The following is an 18,857-nucleotide window of genomic DNA, read 5'->3' on the forward strand; positions in this document are numbered from 1 at the left end:
CTGTATGACACAACAATAAAGCATATCTTTAAGTTCTTTCTAGTTTTTAATTAAATACATAACTAAAGAATATATTTTGACACTTTCCTTTTGATAAATAAATGCATAGATAAAAAGAGGCATTTCCTAGCGACAGTTTCCATCTTGCAAATACGGCACATACCACATTTGCCTGAACCAGGCACCGCTGACCAGGGTCATTTAGGTGGCTTTTACACTAGGGGCCCGGTTCCAGATCCGAGCGCACTTGAGCCTGAAGGTTTTGGTTAGTGTGAATGCAAACAAACCGCACCCAGGCAGCAGGCCTGAGCCAGCTTGGGGTGGTGGTCTCAGGTGCAATTCGAGTGGACTCTGGCACGGTTCGGATGAAATGTGAATTCAACTGCGCCCAGATACGGGACAGAGCGTCGAATCAGCTCTATGACGCCATCGCAAAAACTAAACTTCTTCCCACAGTGCAGCAGTTTGTTCACATTTTTCCTCTATAAAAGGCAGAAATCATCAGAATCCAGTCAATAAACAGTCTGTTGTGACTCACCTTACAGATGAACACAAGTTGGAGTCAGTGAGAGGAGCCGCAAAGGCAATAAAAGTCTCCTTTCACCTCAAAAACCGCTGTATCTGCGCAGTGCGAGCCCATTTAATCCTCTGAGCTGCACATAGATGTGCTGATACGAAGACAAAGTTGCTGGTATCTTAAAAAGTGATTTTAAATCATCCATGGCTGCAGGATGGACTTTTTGCCAGGTTATAACAAAAGCAATCTTCATTCAAGTCATGACCTCAGTGGTTGCCATAGTAGCTTCTTCTTCTTTCTCCTCCTTGTTGGGGTTTTAAACCAGCTACGTGCATACTGCCACCTGCTGTTTCAGAGTACATGTGCAAGTGGGACGAATCGATGTTGCTAATGTGAAAGCAAGCCAGCAGGGGGAAAGGGTGAAGGGGGAGGAAATGGGCTGGGCCTAATGTGAAAGCACCTTGAAAGAAAACACTGCAGCCATTACGTCCACACCCAGAGAAAAATGTTGGAGAAGAAACTTATGATGTGTTTTTTTTTCTCAAGTAATTTGCGTGATTTTACTATTGATTGATAAGTTTAAATTTTAAAGAACAATTTTCATTAAAATCGTTATTACTAACTCTGACCATGTCAGCATGTCCAGTTCATTTGCTGTATTTCCTGTTCAGACTAATTTGATGAGTTTTTCCATGGAAAACAAGAAAAATTCCAAGTGATCTAAACTTTTGAGCAGTAGTGTATATCCTGCTTCCAAAACAAACTACATCGTCTCTAACATTTTCAGAGAAAAGCAGCTGGACAGCACTGACAAACACAAGCACAGTTAGACAGTCTCAGATCGCTGAACACAGTGAACTCATTAGCTTTCCCCAAGGATTCATGTACATAAAAACACCCCCATGGTAACACGTGAACGGGAGACACAGATTCATCAGGTAAATCATTTTGACCATAGTTTTAAAAACACAGATGTACAGTATTTTTTTCTGTGTCTGTGTTTGTGTATGTCGTAGAGTCAATATCCTCTAGAGTAGGAAGGACTTCGCTCCTGACTGGCCACTAATTTTCCACATTAGTCAGAATCCCCTGGCTCACTTTCCACAAATTAGTCCATAAAGCCGTCCGGCTGAGCTGAAACAGGAACGTGTTAATGTAGCATTAAGAGTAATAACATAAGCCGTCCTGACACACCAGGGCTTTGATTAGAGCATTGTCCCGATCACAGCTGAAACTTCAGATAATGTACAGCAGGAAGCAAATCCTGAATAAATCTTTTTTTTTTTCTACAAAAATGTATAAAAAAATCCTCTTTGTGTGAGAGTGGGTTCAAATGACTGCAAATTATTAAACTCTCAGCATGCCATATTACCAAAAATGAAGAGATTTTCAACCGGCAGTTTTTCCATTCTGCTGCTCAAAGCACACAGAAATGTGTTTTTACATCAGCATAACCCCACCTTTCATCAAACAGCCCATCTACCCTGTAATAGCATCATAGTTTAAATCAGTGTTACTCATCCCTGCTCAACCAAAGAGCCAAATTGTTGAAAATGCCTCACTGGTAAAAAAAAAAAAAAAAAAAAAAAAAGTGGCAATGAAAATAAGTTCAAGGTGGTAAAAATGGTCAAAAAGCGGCAAAAAAGTGGCAAAAAATGGGGGGGGAAGGGGCAAAATACACATACAAAGGTGAAAACTGGGTAAAACAAGACAGAAATGGGTGCAAAATCACAAAAAGTTACAGGTGGTCAAAAAGAGGCAAAAAATTAGTTAAAAGTGACTAAAATGGGCATAAAAGCTATAAAAAGGTGGGAAAAATTGGCATTTAATGGAAACAGCAGCTTATGGGGCAAAAATTGCAAAGAAGCAGGATAAAAGTGGCTAAAAGTGATGGAAAATTAACAAATTAGCAGTTGTTAAATTTTCACTTAGTTGTTATTCACATGTGGCTGTTCTGCAAAGGAGAAGCTGGGGTGGAAGACGGTTGTAAAAAGTGGTTTGGATGCATACAATGGAGAAAAGTGGCAAAAATGGATGCAAAGTCACAAAAAATTGAGTTACAGGTGGTCAAAAGGCATCCATTTAATGGAAAAGGCAGTTTATATGGGCGAAAAATGCAAAGAAGCAGGATAAAAGTGGCTAAGGCCGGCCACACACTACAGGATTTTAAGCCTGATTTGGGGCAAGATTTGCCTCCCTTGATGATGGTGGGGGCGTATCCAGAGAGGACCCTCATCGCAAACGACTATTTGTCTGTATAATCCTCCTGTGTGTGGTGTCAATACGATTGATATACTGCTCCAAATCGCATCCTAGCCTCCAAAATCCCAAATCATAAATATCAAACATGTTTGATATTCACGATTCTAGGTTGTAGTGCTGCTGGCGGAGCACAACAACCAATGAGAGCGAGCAGACGGGGTAGTGTCACCGCCAGATCATACGTACCCTTACCGCTCACAACCATACACAACGGTACCTTAATTTAAGCCAGGATTTCATCCTGAGTCTCTCCCTTGTTTTAATATTTTTGCTTCACCTGTAACACATGCCAGGACAGCCTGTTGTGGACAGACATCCATGTTTTTTTTTTTGTTTTGTTTTGTTTTCTGATGTCACTTGATCACGCATGGTCGTAGCCAGGTCAGCAGGTGTGTGGTCTCCAGTAATCTGACAGTCTGGCCGAGTCCTCTAGTGTGTGAGTTCAGAGGATTAAAGATGAAAAATCTTTGGAAATTGCCCTTAAGTCTGTGGTTTCTCATGGTTTTAAAATTGTTTCAGATTAAAAAATCGTCTAGTGTGTGGCCGGCCTAAAACTGATGAAAAATGGTAAAAATGGGATTAAAGTGGCATAAATGGTCAAAAAGTTGCTACAAGAAGTGTGTAAAAAATGTGGTAAAAGCAATAGAAATTGATTAAAAGTAGCAAAAATGCAACCATGGACCAAAAATGTAAATAAGGGCAATGGTTATATACAAAGAAAAAATAAAGCTTGACAATTAAATTTGACCATTAAAACCTATTGTGTCAGTGTGGGAAAAAAACTGATTAACGTGATGATTAATGGATCATTTCTGAGGTCAAAGTTTCCTTTTTAAGGTTTTCTGGGGAATATTATTTCAAATTAAGATATAAAAGAGCCACGAATCATCATAAAAAAGCCACATGTAGCTCAAGAGCCACACATTGAGTATCACTGGTTCAGGTCTTTCTTTGGTTAAAGCTTCTCTGCAGAGTTTTATTTTGGTAGGACAGGTTGAACTTTGGCTACATGTGATAAATAAAACAAGCAAAAAAAAGAAAACTTTGCTAAATGAAGCTTAGAAGTCTACAACTGATGGATTAGTGTTGCATTTTTACTAATGATTTAATAGTTAAAGGGCCTGAGCTTGCACTTTTAAACCCTAATGCCCAATCTTTCCTGTTAAACACTAATGTTATCAAGTCCTCTAACCACACCAATACAGAATTAACACAATAAAAAACTTTGAGATTGTCTACAAAGCAGCTGTGGTGTTATGTTTATCAAAATGCTTTCATACAAATATTTGTTTTATTTGCTTCAGATATTAAACAGTGAATGTCTGCCATTATTAGCTGTTATAATGTCAAAGCATGAAAGAGCAATATGATCAATGTTTGAACTGTATAAAAACAGAAATATTTACCCCTTCTCTCTCTCTTTCATTAACCACAGTTTCAGATGGAAGTGCTACAAAAGCATCATGTGGCGTACCATATTGGATTGTCCTTTTTCTAACAGGATGTCTCGCAGGCATCCATCCATATCTCACAGCAATCAGGCGCTGTGATTTGTGAGTCTGTGTCTGTGTGGGCTCATATCAATGTCGTCTTTACTGACCCCAATTAGCATCGCCAGATCAAAGGAGCGGTGTAGCTGTGATATGCAAATGACTAGCAAACAGGTTGTCATTTCATCCCCCCTGCCCATTTCTGCTGCCGATCAATCTGACACAAAGTGGTCTGTTAGACAAATCGCTGCTGTGCTAATACACACGCATAATGTAAAATCTGAGAACATCTTGGCCTCTTCTTGTCAGCCTGCCATTTCTCATTATTGTCATCCACCAGCAGCTGATAATTTGTGTGAGAGAAAGCTGGTACAACACTGTCAACTTTCTGTGAAGTAAAGGAAGGCCAAAGGTTTTATAGGTGGTGCTGACATTTTTATATCTTCAGAGAAAGACTGTTTATAGAGCTGACACCTTTAAAAAGATAAATGTTTCCTTTTAACACTTCATGCATCTTTCCTAATTAGCAGTGGTCCCCATGGAAACAAGGAGTTAAAGCTTTTTTTGTGTCATTCACCACAGGAGGGAACGGTTGTAACATACACACTTCTCTCATATATACATACACCCAGAGGCTGTCGATATAATGGAGACAAATGTTCACTTCAGCCAACGCTGAACCATTGAAATGAGAGATCAAACCGTTCTGAAACCTTACAGCAGGAATTCAAAGACACCGACGGGGCATCAAACACACCCCGCAGAAAATAACGTATTTCAGGATCAAAGTCCTGTCTTCCAACCACACTGGCTGAAAATCTGGCCCTGTCATCCATCTGATATGCTTATGCACCCTCAGTAAAGTCATCGACAAGTTTGCTTTAGCTGCCTCAATTAGGATGTAGTCTTGCTGAGAATCAGTGATAATGAGATTCCCTTTTTCTTTGTGCAGGTAAAGCAGGTAATTTCCTGACTATTCAGATACATCTCAAAAATATGAGAATATCATGAAAAAGTTCAATATTTTTGTCATTCATTTCAGAAAGTGAAACCCATATATTATATAGACTCATTGCACCCAGAGTAAATATTTCAAGCCTTTATTTCTTAAAATGTTGATGATTATGGCTTACAGATAATGAAAACCCACAATTCAGTGACTCAGAAAATAAGAATATTACATAAGATCAATGAAAAAGGATGTTTTCAACAGAAATGTCAGGCTTCTGAAAGGTATGTTCATTTCTATTCACTCAATACTTGGTTGGGCCTCCTTTTGCATGAATTACTGCATCAATGCGGCGTGGCATGGAGGCGATCAGCCTGTGGCACTGCTCAGGTGTAATGGAAGCCCAGGTTGCTTTGAGGTCATCTGCATTGTTGGGTCTGGTGTCTCTCATCTTCCTCTTGACAATAATCCAAAGGTTCTCTATGGGGTTCAGGTCAGACCAGTTTGCTGGCCAATCAAACACAGTAACACCATGGTCATTGAAGCAGCTTTTGGTAGCTTTGGCAGTGTGGGCAGGTGCCAAGTCCTGCTGGAAAATGAAATCAGCATCTCCATAAAGCTTGTCAGCAGAAGGAAGCATGAAGGTCTCTAAAATGTCCTGGTAGATGATTGCTTTGACTGTGGACTTCAGAAAACACAGTGGACAATACCAGCAGATGCCATGGCAGACCAAATCATCACTGACTGTGGAAACTTCACACTGGACTTCAAGCAACGTGGATTCTGTGCCTCTCCACTCTTCCTCCAGACTCTGGGACCTTGATTTCCAAATGACATACAAAATGTCCTTTCATCTGAAAAGAGGACTTTGGACCACTGAGACCATAACTGTCCAGTTCTTTTTTTTTTTTTTTTTTTTTTTTTTTTTTAGGATTGGTCTGTGCGTAGTGGCTCTTGATGCGCTGACTCCAGCCTAAGGCCACTCCTTGTGAAGCTCCCCCAAATTCTTGAATGGATTTTGCTTGACAATCCTACTTTCTATGAATATGCTTGGATACAGCATTCTGTGAACAACCAGCTTCTTTAGCAGTAAGCTTTAGTGGCTTGCCCTCCTTGTGGAGGGTGTCAGTGACTGTCTTCTGGACATCTGTCAAGTCTGCAGTCTTCCAAATGATTGTGTAGCCTACTGACTCAGACTGAGAGACCATTTAAAGGCTCAGGAAACCTTTGCACTCTTTCAAGCTGGCACAGTCCCAATGGATGCAAAAATGACAACTTCCATATACAGTTTCAAGAAAAGTATGTGAACCCTTTGGGATTTCTTAGATTTCTGCATAAATTGGTCATAAAATGTGTTCTGATCTTCATCTTATTCACAACAATAGACAAACACAGTCTGCTTAAACTAATACTGCACAAAAAAGATATGTTTTCATGTTTTTATTAAACAAAACATGTAAACATTCACAGTGCAGGGTGGAAAAAGTATGTGAACCCCTAGGCTAATGACTGGTTGACCCTCCATTGGCAGCAATAACCTCAACCAAACATTTCCTGTAGTTGCAGATCAGACCTGCACAACGGTCAGTAGAAATTTTGGACCATTCCTCTTTACAAAACTGTTTCAGTTCAGCAATATTTTTGGTATATCCGGTATGAATCGCTCTCTTGAGGTCATGCCACAGCATCTCAATCGAGTTGAGGTCAGGACTCTGACTGGGCCACTCCAGAAGGCGTATTTTCTTCTGTTGAAGCCATTCTGTTGTTGATTTACTTCTATGCTTTGGGTTGTTGTCCTGTTGCATCACCCATCCTATGTTGAGCTTCAGTTGGCAGACAGATGGTCTTAAATTTTCCTGCAAAATGTCTTGACAAACTTGGGAATTCATTTTTCTGTTAATAACAGCAATCCATCCAGGCACTGAGGCAGCAAAGCAGCCCCAAACCATGATGGCCCCTCCACCATATTTCACAGTTGGGATGAGGTTTTGATGTTGGTGTGCTGTGCCTTTTTTCTCCACACATAGCTTTGTGTGTTCCTCACAATTTTGGTTTTATCTGTCCACAGAATATTTTGCCAGTAGTGCTGTGGAACATCCAGGGGCTCTTTTGCAAACTTCAAATATGCAGCAGTGGTTTTTTTTGGACAGCAGTGGCTTACTCCGTGGAGTCCTCCCATGAACTCCATTCAATGTTTTACTTATTGTAGATTTGTCAACACAAATTTTAGCACGTGCCAGAGATTTCTGTAAGTCTTTAGCTGGCACTCTAGGATTCTTCTTCACCTCATTGAGCATTCTGCGCTGTGCTCTTGCAGACATCTTTACAGGACGACCACGCCTAGGGAGAGCAGCAACAGTGCTGAACCTTCTCCATTTGTAGACAGTCTGTCTTACCGGACACATGAACATCAAGGCTTTTAGAGATACTTTTGTAACCCTTTACAGCTTCATGCAAGTCAACAATTCATGATCACAGGTCTTCTGCTCTTTTGTGCCAGGCATGGTTCACATCAGGCAATGCTTCTTGAGGAAAGCAAACTCAAAACTGGTGTGTGTTTTTTATAGGGCAGGGCAGCTTTAACCAAAACATCCAATCTCATCACATTGATTGGACTTGTTGGAAAATACATAAGATGAGAAACTTAAATATTCATGTATCAAACTGGAATCACAATACCGGGGGGAAAAAAATCACAATTAGATTATTTTCCCAAATCGTTCTGCCCTAATGTAGAGATAATACACATTAGAGCTGACTCCCATTCCCTGCATCCCTGTGTGGTTTTTACCTGTTTCACCTGTGCAGCCTTAGATATAAAAACTTACAGAGCCTCATTTCTCTTTTTTTTTTAATCTTTGTGTCACTTTAATGTTTTTAATAAATACATTTTGATATTAGACAGATAACCCAGGTAAACACAAATTGCAGTTTTTAAACTATGATTCCATATATCAAGAGAAAATAATCCATTTAAACCTGTGATGACTAGCAATGAGTCTTTTGCATTGCTGCAGAGGAATTTTTGCCCACTCATCTTTATAGACCTGTTTTAATTTATTTACATTAAAAGGTTTTCCAGCATTAACTGGCCTGTTTAAAGGTCATGCCACAGCCAGACTTTGTCTAGACTACTCCATAACCTTTATTTTGCCTTTCTAAAGCCATACAGGGGTGGACTTTATGGTATGTTTTAGATCATTGTCCTCTGATTGACCATTCTCCTTCAGGATTTTCTGTCAGAGAGCAGAATTCAAGGTTCCATCAATTCTAGAAATTCATCCAGGTCCTGAAGCAGCAAAGCAGCTCCAGACCATCTCACTACCACCAAGATGTTTGACTGTTAGTCTGATTTTCTTTTTTTGTAAATGCTGTGTGAGTTTTACATCAGATGTGATGGGACTCACACCTTCCAGAAAGTTCCACTTTGTCTTGTCAATCCACAGAATATTTTCCAAAAAGTCTTGGGGATCATCAGGATGTTTCTTGGCAAATGGGAGATGAGCCTTTGTTTTCTTTCTAGTCAGTAGTGGTTTTGGACTTGGAACTCTCCCACTGATGCCAGATTTACATAGCCTCTTTTTCAACGATAAGTTGCATCATGAACACTGACTTTAACTAAGTCAAGGGAGACCTGAGATGTTATTCTGGGTTCTTCTGTGACCTCCTGGATAAATTGTAGATATGCTGTTGGAGTCATTTTTGAGGGCCAGCCACTCCTGGGAAGGTTCACCACTGTTCCAAGTTTTCTCCATTTGTGGATAGTGGCTCTCACCATTGTTTGCCGTAGTCCAAAAGCCATAGAAATGACTTTGTAACCTTTTCCAGGCTGATAGATGTCAGTGACTTTGTTTCTTATTTGTTCTCAAATTTCTTTAGCTAAAGGCACGATATGTTGCTTTTAGCTTAGCTTCTGGCTTGCCAGACCTAAGTTCTGGTAGTGAAACTCTGTCTTCCAAAAAATGTGGTTAATCACAGTTAATTCCAGCTTTAACAAGGGGGGATTTCACTTTTTCACACAAGTCCAGGTAGGTTTGGATGGCTTTTTTCTTTTAATAAATGAATCATTAAAAGGTGCATTTTGTATTTACTAAGTGACCTTTGCCAGTATTAACATTTATTCAATGGTCTGAGACATTTAAGCATGACAAATATAAGAAACGTGGAAGGGGAAACATATTTTGTCATGGCACTGTGTGGCCTGACTGATATCTGTAAAATTGTGGGTGCATTAGTTTGAGAATACTTGAATTTTTCGCACTGTTAAAGTGTGTTTAACATCAATGAAACATCTTTGAATTCTCACTGAGCAGGAGGAACAGTTTCCCCACCAACACTGTTACATCAACCACCATGGACTGATGTGTGCATACACCAGTTCACAAGTTGTGTTGTATTTTTATTCTCCTTAAAACGTCCAAACATAAAGAATGATAAATTTAGATCTTACTTTTGCCTAAAACAACACAACATTAATAGAAAGGATCTACGGAGCAGGAAACTGCATTCATCATAGAACAAAATAATCTTAAGATTTGACTTCCTGTTCCATAAAAAGTTCCAAAGAAAAGCTGCTCCAGATGCTTGCTATGCTCTGTAATAGCAAAACTGTTTTCACCTATTCTTGATTTGATGGAAGACCTGGAAGATTGGGCTTTTTTTCCCAGACTAGTGTAAAACCGTCCCTTTCATGCCCATATAAGGGCACGAGACTGCAGGGCTGTGGGCAAAAGATCAGTCGCCTGAGATCAAAAGAGAAGAAGAGAGATGCAAAGAAGGAAAATTAAAATATTCAAGGAATATGCACTGGAGACCAAGTTAGAAACACTGAACTAGATCTAAAGTGGATGCAGAGCTGCTCTAAATTAACCCTAAACTGACCAATTTACTGACATGATTCTGAGATGCATCAGTGAAAACCTGGCATTAACAGTTCTTAACAGTTCTTTTGCAAAAAGATGCATGCCTTTAATGACATCACTGTCAGACATTGCATGCTGCCCTGTTTGCATAATTTTTTCGAGAAATGAGGCCACACTTTGTACAGCTTTAACCTTTAAAAGGAACGCTGCACGATCTGACAAATTCACTTTATAGGATAGATATTTGTACCTCTCATTGAAAAAACTCACTATCTGCATTTTGGGTAATTTGGGCTTATAAACTCACCAGGAGGTTGCCATGTTTTGTCCGCGCTGGTACTGTAACTTCACCTGGCCAGAGCACTTCATGCTGATCCTATGCAGCAATCGACCGTTTCAGACTGACAGGCAGTGTTTAGGGCTGTGATTGGTCAAACTACATTGGAAAATTTTAAATACAGAGCCCTGTTTACCTTGGTGTAGCAAATATTTATGTCCACATCAGTTGAATATGTTTGAAATCTGCTTCTTGATGATAAAGGCCTCGAGCTAAAATGTGTCTGTTTGATAAAGTTGTTCCCCAAACCTCTGTTTATGAAGCTTTCTGTTTCCACACATGTTGCAGGTAAAGATAAGCACAGTATGGAAGCACTTCCAGTTTGCTCTTTTCAAGACACTCCTTTCATTTGTACATTATGCTTTTATTTTGAAAAGCTCCCAGAATGGTTCCACACTGAATCCAGCCACTTGTAGGTTTATTGAGGTAAAACTTAGGAAGAATGACAGCGCTTTGACAGCAGGGTGACAAAACTTGCCTGGTATAAAAGCCATGACAATGCGTGTCGTAGCAAAACATGCAGCAGATTAAAGTAGCAAAACATAAAACTAGTCTGAAACGGCCGGTTACTGCATAGGAATGGCGAGGAACGCTCCAGCAAAGTGATGTCACACTACCATTGCGGACCAAAACATGGCGGGCCATTTGTCACCCTCATGCAGGTTTCCTGAGTCTTGCCCAGGTTATTTTTGAACTGGGCACAGTTTACACTTTTAGCATCACATTCTCAGTGCATCAATGCCATTTACAGTGCAGAGGTTCAAGAGAGAGCTGCATCCTCTGCTTTCTTTCACACATTTTTATGATGTTGCTTAATAAAAAAACCCAGTGTTTTATCTCCAGGGATACCGGGATCAGATCTACAGCTTTGAAACTGATTGTGTATTACAGAGAAAGTAAAGTAGTAAAGGAACAAAATGAATGCATATGAGAGCAAACTTGTCCTTGACTGAGTACAGAACAATGTGAATCCTACACAGGGACTCTGGCAGTAAACCAGCCTGGCTATAGTGAAATGGCATGATTAGAAACAGGCATGAATGACTGAGGCTGGAGTGAAGCTGGCCTCACAGAGCCTTTAACTCTCCTCTTGTCAACATGTCTGCTTTGCAAATGTTTTGTGATTTGTTTCCCTCCTTCAGGCCTGACTCCAGACAGGCTGGGTCCTCCTTCTCATGATGCAAGCCCTGTGAGCCCTGAACCAACAACACCAGGAGCGCAGTCCCCATCCCACCTCCAGTACCACAGCAAGGCCCAGCACAGACGCTTCTCTATGGAGGTAAATAGCAGAGGCTCACAGCCAAACATTATTAGGACAAAGGCTAATACTGCAGGATAAGGGTTAATATGCGTGTTTCCACTAGTCATGCTTCAGTCACAGGCTCCTGTTTTTCTTTCATAGTAGTTTACACATAAAACACTGATGAAAAATGTTTAAGTGCACGCTATGCATTAGAAGTCAGTCTGCTATCAGTATTAGAAATGCTTAAGTCCTGCTCAGACTCTTTCCCCAGGAGCCATGTGTGTGTTCCCTCTCTGTCAGCTCAATAAGATGAGTCACCTCTGAAAACTTTAACCCTCAAAAAAAAAAGCACTCGACTTTTTTTATTGGAAAAATGAGAGAATTTGCAGTTCCACCTTCTCAGAGCAGTCCCCTGAGAGCAGGTGTGATTCACTTTGAGCCTGTCTCGTATTCATACCAGACAGTGACGTGAAGTTATGCCCCGAGGGAAATCTGTGCTCAGGAAGGGCTGCATGCTAGGATCAGGACAAAAGTAATAATGCAGTAGAGAGGAGACTTGGAGCTGAGGCAGTCTGAATAAATGACGTCTTTTCTAAAAAACAATTCTGAAGGCTGTATGGTTGACATTACAATGCAACATTTGAAAAATAAAGATATCAACCACCCCCTACCTAAATTTATCATAAAACATTTATTAAAAAAAATGTAGTCAGACTCCCTCTGGGTTTGTTTTTCTCAGCTCTGTCTTCACAGTGAATCGAAGGTGCTATTTTTTTAGCTTGCTGGGATTTTCCTCATATATTTATACATTTATGTTTTCTTATTCTATGCTTGAATCCATTAGCCCTGCCACCTGCTCCCCAGGGAATAACAACGTAGAACAGGGTGTCCAAACCTCTTTCACTAAGGGTTACATACACAAAATTTTGAGGATGTCAGGGTCACTTTTTCTCACTTTTAGAGTAATAAAGGTATCAAAACCAGTCCAGTGTAGGTCAAGATATGCTTTGTAATTGAATATGCTTAATCGAAACAGCCTAGAACACAGTTTTGCATTAACGGCTGACAAGGCAAATAGTCATTGTTAAGGATTTTAGAGGGCAGTCAGGCCCTGGTCAGTCCTAGATACCACTGGATCTGTCCCCGATCAGGATAAGAATGACGCTCCATTCAGCAAAGAGGGTAGATGCTGATGGTTCATCCCACATTTAGATGCAAAACAAGAGCAAACTAACCTTGTAAAGCAGATGGATTCGCCAGTTTCCTTGTTTCTCGCTGGCAAATCCATCTTGCAAAGCTCCCATCTGAGCCATCTGGGCCTGGTTAGAAAGTGACAGGACCAATCAGTGTTGAGGGGCAGTACTTCCAGGTGCGGCGGAGTTGTGACATAAGCAAGCAGCAACAAGAGGCTGGTGCAATTATGGCAGATGGCAGCATGGATGCTGCTAAAGTGCCAGTTTTATCAGAACTTGACGACATTTCTTCATTAAAAGAAGAACAAAGAACAGCAGTGAGTGAGTTGTTTTCTTTTCAAAAATGACAGAAGTCACGTACTGACATGTCTACAGCTGCCATGGTTCCTGTTTTGCAATTCTCTATGGAGTTTACTCCTTCAGTCGGGATGCAGGTGCCGCTCGTTTGCGGCTTTGTCTCACATTTTGTTGCTCTGATTGGCCCATGGAGATGTGAAAGACAGAGCGTTCATCCAATCACACTACGAGTTTTTTTTCAAATCCTCTGCCCTTTCCCAAATGTTTAGTATTGTAGGTTTTCCAGATGGATGTGTGAAACAAATCCATCTGACGTGTCAGGTTAAGAGCAAACTACATGAAGCTGTAAAAGAGTGCTGCTGCTCAAAGGCAATAAGTGCGATAGAGTCCATAAATTGGACCTCCAGATGGAGCAGATGAGAGGGGTCTGACAGCAGACCATAAATCCGGGACGGCCCTCTCACAGACATGCGAGATGCCATTTCTGTCAGAACAAAAATACAAATGTTATATAAAAGTCTAAAGTTAAAATCCTGATTATAAAATGTTAAGAGTAAACAGTCTGCTTACAGGAGAGAAGCTCATCCTCCATGCAGGTTTAGCTTACTTAGCTATGTTAGCTGCATTAACTATGTACATGTAGCCATGTAGCTCACATAGCTAAAGCCAAGCTCACAAAGCGGCCACACAATCTACATAGCTACATTCTCTACGTACATACTAGTACATTAGCTTTAGCTATGCTGGCTAAAGCTCAAGTTAATAAAGCTAACTAAGCTACATTGCGATGGCTGAAATGCAAAACCTCCCATCTGAAAATGCACTTTTTTGCGAAAACTAAAAAAATCTTGTTTTTTTGCAGAATGCTTTTTGTTCAGCATACACTACACAGAATACACTGTTTTTGGACTATATTACTATAATGTGTTAACAATACTGTTTGCAGCCGTCCTTTTTCTCAGCATCCAAAGTGAAATCCACAAATCAGAAAATCCCGCATAGGAGGTTTTTCACTTTGGACATCAGGCTTATGAAGTAACGTTAATTGTGTAGCTAGTAAAGCTTTAGCTAAGATAATATTATTTCTGAGCTCTCAGGGAAAGATTGACTTTATGATGATTACTTGCCAAACTTTTTTTACTAATAAAACAGAAAAGGCAGACATAAACATTTTCCTCCTTGTGTTTACGTGCAGTGTTGCACATGCACATCACACTGCCAGTTTATCTTTGTAAAAGTGGAAATCACAGAAGAAGCTTCTCTGCATCAAACAAATGAAAAAAATGAGTCTTACCATGGAGAGACACAGAGCAGTTAGTTGTGTGCTGCCAGCTCCTGTCAGCACATAGTCACACATACTGATACAAACTTTTCACAGACATCACACTGTCTGCTTTTACACGTTCCAACTGGTCAGTAAATGTGTTGCTCTTTGTCCTGTCCCCTACAGTGTGATTCTGACACTCTGAAAGCCTGCCATCTGCTATCAATCAAACCCTGACACCAATATGCAACTACTAAAGAAAACTACATGAGCATGAGCTCAGATCCAAGCAGGTGTAATGCCTGATAATGGTCTTTGTCAGAAATATCTCATTCCGCTTATCTCAAGTCCCGCTAACCTAAAATGTCCAGATAACAATCTGTTTATTGTATGAAATGGGAAAAACAAGGTCAGCATTGATAATGATAAGCAAATAATCAACCAATGGACCGATCAGAATAAAAGCCAAAGTAGGATGTACTATCTATTTTTTGTACATCTAAGAGATGGCTGTCAGGCTGTAAGGACTCAGGCTGAAACAGGAAGCTTCCCAGTTCAAGTCCTGGTATGAACTAGGGGTGCACCAATTGTAATTTACTGGCCAATCACCTATCTTTAAAAAGCCTGACCTGCCGATTCCGATTTTTGCCGATACCAATTTTTTTTTATAACTGACAGCATACACCTTCAATGTTCCAATCTTATTTTATTGAAAAACATTGAACAATACCCGTGAAACAATACAAACTTGTTGTTTTAACTGCACGAGGTAGTTCTCTCAAATATAAATGAAAAGTTTAGAACATTGCTGTCCAAACTACTAAATTATATCAGTTCCTTTAGTCTTTCATCTTTTCACATTTTAGTAGGTAAAGGTAGATAAGATCAGTGGATAAGATCAGTTTCATATGTAAGTATCGGCCGATCGCCAATCCCCCAAAATTAAGGAAATAGGCACCGATACTGATTTTGGCTGATCAATCCGTGCACCCCTAGTATGAACCATGCATGGAAACTGGTTTGCTTGTTGAAGATGTGCCGGTTCACTTCCTGAGCACTGCCCTTGAGCAAGGCACTGAACTCCCAACTCCTCAGGCACTCTGTTATCTGTATCCCCTCTCTCTATGAGTGTATGTCCATAGGATCCTGTGTGTGCATGTGTGCGTATTTCAGCCTGTGAGTGAAACACATCTGAACAACAGACGGAAAAACTGAATTTCTCTTTTTAGGGAATAATAAGTGCATCTTCTGTGTCAGTGAGATTTTAGGACACTCAGCAAAACTTCCATTGCCCCGTTGGCAAGAATATTTTATTTATTACATGCAAAAAAGGCCCAATTTATAGCTTTTGACTTTTCGGGTATTTTGAAAATATTTGTTATTTTCTGCACCTGAAAAATTAAAATGCCCCATACTCCTAATAAAGTCATCAGAATAAGAAAAATCTAATAACATCAACACAGGGCTCTTTACTCATGATACTCTAAACATGGGGTTTTTTCTGGTTAAATAAAGGTTAAATAAATAAATTAAGAGTCAAAGGTCGACACTTACCATGGATTAAAGGTAAACTCATTAGTTTATTCAAACAAAGAGATAAGGCATGGAAAAAATATCATACAACAAAGGATCCATCAGACTGGAATATTTACAAAGGTTTGAGAAACAAATGCAAAACCATGACATGAAACACTAAATCCAACTACTACAAAGACTGTCTATCCACAGATTTCCAAAACCCAAAGCAATTTTGGATGAAAATTAACAATGCAATCAATAAACCTACAGGGATTCCTACAACTCATCTTAAAATTAATAATGAACTTGTCAGGGAGCCACATTTAACTGCAGAGACATTTAGCCAGCACTTTTTCACAGTTGGAAGCTCACGCTCTTTTAACACCCTTGAGGATTCTGATTTCACCCCGACTCAGAATAGGTGTGTCAGTTCTTTCTCTTTCAGATCAATTACACCTATTGAGGTTCAACAAGTCATAGATGGCTTGAATTCTGGTTGCAGTGCTGGTCCAGATGGTCTGGAGATGACTCAGAATGGTTTCTCATATTTTATCATTTCCTCTAGCCTGCTTATTTAATCTATCACTGGAAACTGGTAAAACTCCGACTTCTTGGAAATGTGCCAGAGTAACCCCTCTTCATAAAGGGGGCACCACTCAGGATATCAATAATGATAGACCTATCCATCCATTTTCTATACCCCTTATTCCATTCCAGGTCAGGGGTGGGCTGGAGCCTATCCCAGCTGTCATTGGCCAAGAGGCGGGGTACACCCTGGACTGGTCGCCAGTCAATCGCAGATTATAGACCTATATCAATTATTAATAGTATAGCCAAAATATTTGAATAACTAATCTTTAATCAATTATCTAAGTACCTCAATGACAATAACTTATTAACTCCCCACCAATCTGGTTTTTTGACCAAACTTTTCAACCTCCACTGCTCTTCTGAAATTCACCAATGACATCTTATCATCACTTGACAATAATATGCCTACAGGTGCCATGTTCCTTGATCTCACTAAAGCATTTGACATGGTTGATCACTATCTGCTCTTAGATAAGTTGTATGCTATTGGTCTTTCATCTGATTCTGTATTGTTTTTCAACTCCTTCCTTCATCATAGAGGTCAATGTGTCTCATTTCAGGGCAGCCAATCAGATTTCAAGATGGTAAAAAAAGGTGTACCACAAGGCTCCTCATTAAGTCCTCTCTTATTCTCTATATATATCAATGATTTACCGCAAGTCTGTTCTAATACTCAAATGTTGTTACATGCTGATGACACTGTACTTTACTCTTCCAACTCTAACATTTCTCAAATACAACACACATTACAATCTGACTTCAGTTTAATGCAAATATGGTTTTCTTACAACAAGCTTCTTCTGAACAAGTCAGAATCTTACAGCATGCTGTTTTGCTCCCGACCTGTCTCTTTGCAATGGTCTATTGATTTTCTTGATGGAACAGTATTAGAAAAAGTTCATGAATATAAATACTTGGGTGTTTGGCTTGACTCCCATCCTTTAAAATTCATATTGAATCAATCGAAAAGAGAATATATTGTCTTCTGAAATTGCTTTCTCATTCCAAAGAGTGTTTCTCTCTAAAAGTTCGGAAAAGAATTGTAACACAATTAATTCTGCCAATACTTGACTATGCAGACATTGTCTACCAAAATACATCTGAAACAAATCTTCGTCCTCTTAATGTGGTTTATAACAGTCTTTGTAGATTCATTCTCAGGTGCCCATTTAAAACTCACCAATGTTTAATGTATGAGTCCCTGAACTGGCTTTCACCCAAATCTAGAAGAAAGTTTCACTGGATCCAGTTTATCTTTAAATGCAATTATTTTAGTTTTCCTCCTTATTTGAAGCAATTCCTAATAACATTAATGTCGCAATATAGATTAAGACACACAAGCAATCTATTTTTCCTTGTTCCCAGAATCACCAAAGAAATTGGTCGTTGTGCATTTAAATATAAAGCTCCATCTGACTGGAATAAGCTTCCGGATTCATTAAGATCAATTACATCTTTTCCTATTTTTAAGTCTTATTTATTTACTCATCTACAAACTCCTTGCTCTTGTCTTTGATTTTGCCCTTTATGTTGTTATCATTGCTTTTTTAAGCAATTACTTTGTTGTTTCAATTTTACCTATCTACGACTAAATATCACATGTAAACATATGTATATAAAACTCCTTTTTACGGATTTATGTGTGTGACAGACTATTTCACTCTTTGCTATGTAGGACTGAAACTGTTTGATGGGGGACTGGCTTAGAATTTGGGATCATAGTGTAGGTGCATGAGTGTGTTTGTGTGTGTATTCTGTACTTTATGTTGTTTTGTTGTGTATTGTATTAACTGTACTGTATATATGTCTGTAAGGACCCCCTTGAAAATGAGATGGTCCATCTCAAGGGGCTATCCTTCTAAATAAATAAATATGTTAAGAGATATTTTTTGAGAAAATGAGACAAATACACCTGCTTGGACTTGTGTGCAAGTATATCAAATAACTCAGCATGTGATTTTGTTGTTTATTTCTAAGAGCAGTATTTTTCAGTAGAACCAGTTTAGGTCATTTGACTCCAACGTCCACATTCAGGAAAAACAGGGGAGTTTAATGCAAATATGTTTAAGTCTGTGTTGAGTGCTGTAATGATTGAATTAGTTTTTTTCTATCCTATGAAACATACCTGTCCTCTGTGACAAACCTTTAGATCCTTTTATTGCACATGTGATGCTAATAGCATTCTGCTCATTTTCTGTGTTCAGTGATTGCCTTGCTTTATTACTGCACCTCTACATTTAAAGCATCAGTACAAACATTTCACATCTTTGAAACCTTCAATGAAGACTGTTTTAGCACTGATGTGAAGAGTGAGTAATTATTATAACAATGGTC

The 18,857-nt window shown here is 39.4% G+C and overlaps 1 protein-coding gene across 2 annotated transcripts in view; it reads left to right on the forward strand.

Annotated features, from left to right (window-relative positions):
• cdk18 (cyclin dependent kinase 18) overlaps positions 1-18,857 on the forward strand; it is a 104,079-nt gene that overhangs the window by 47,718 nt on the left and 37,504 nt on the right. For both annotated transcript variants that reach the window (XM_041815486.1, XM_041815495.1), the window contains exon 3: positions 11,560-11,696. In XM_041815486.1, the coding sequence (XP_041671420.1) occupies positions 11,560-11,696 (137 nt within the window). The remainder of the gene's footprint in view (positions 1-11,559; positions 11,697-18,857) is intronic.

This window comes from Cheilinus undulatus, linkage group 3, assembly GCF_018320785.1.
Source record: "Cheilinus undulatus linkage group 3, ASM1832078v1, whole genome shotgun sequence".
Lineage (NCBI taxonomy): Eukaryota > Metazoa > Chordata > Actinopteri > Labriformes > Labridae > Cheilinus > Cheilinus undulatus.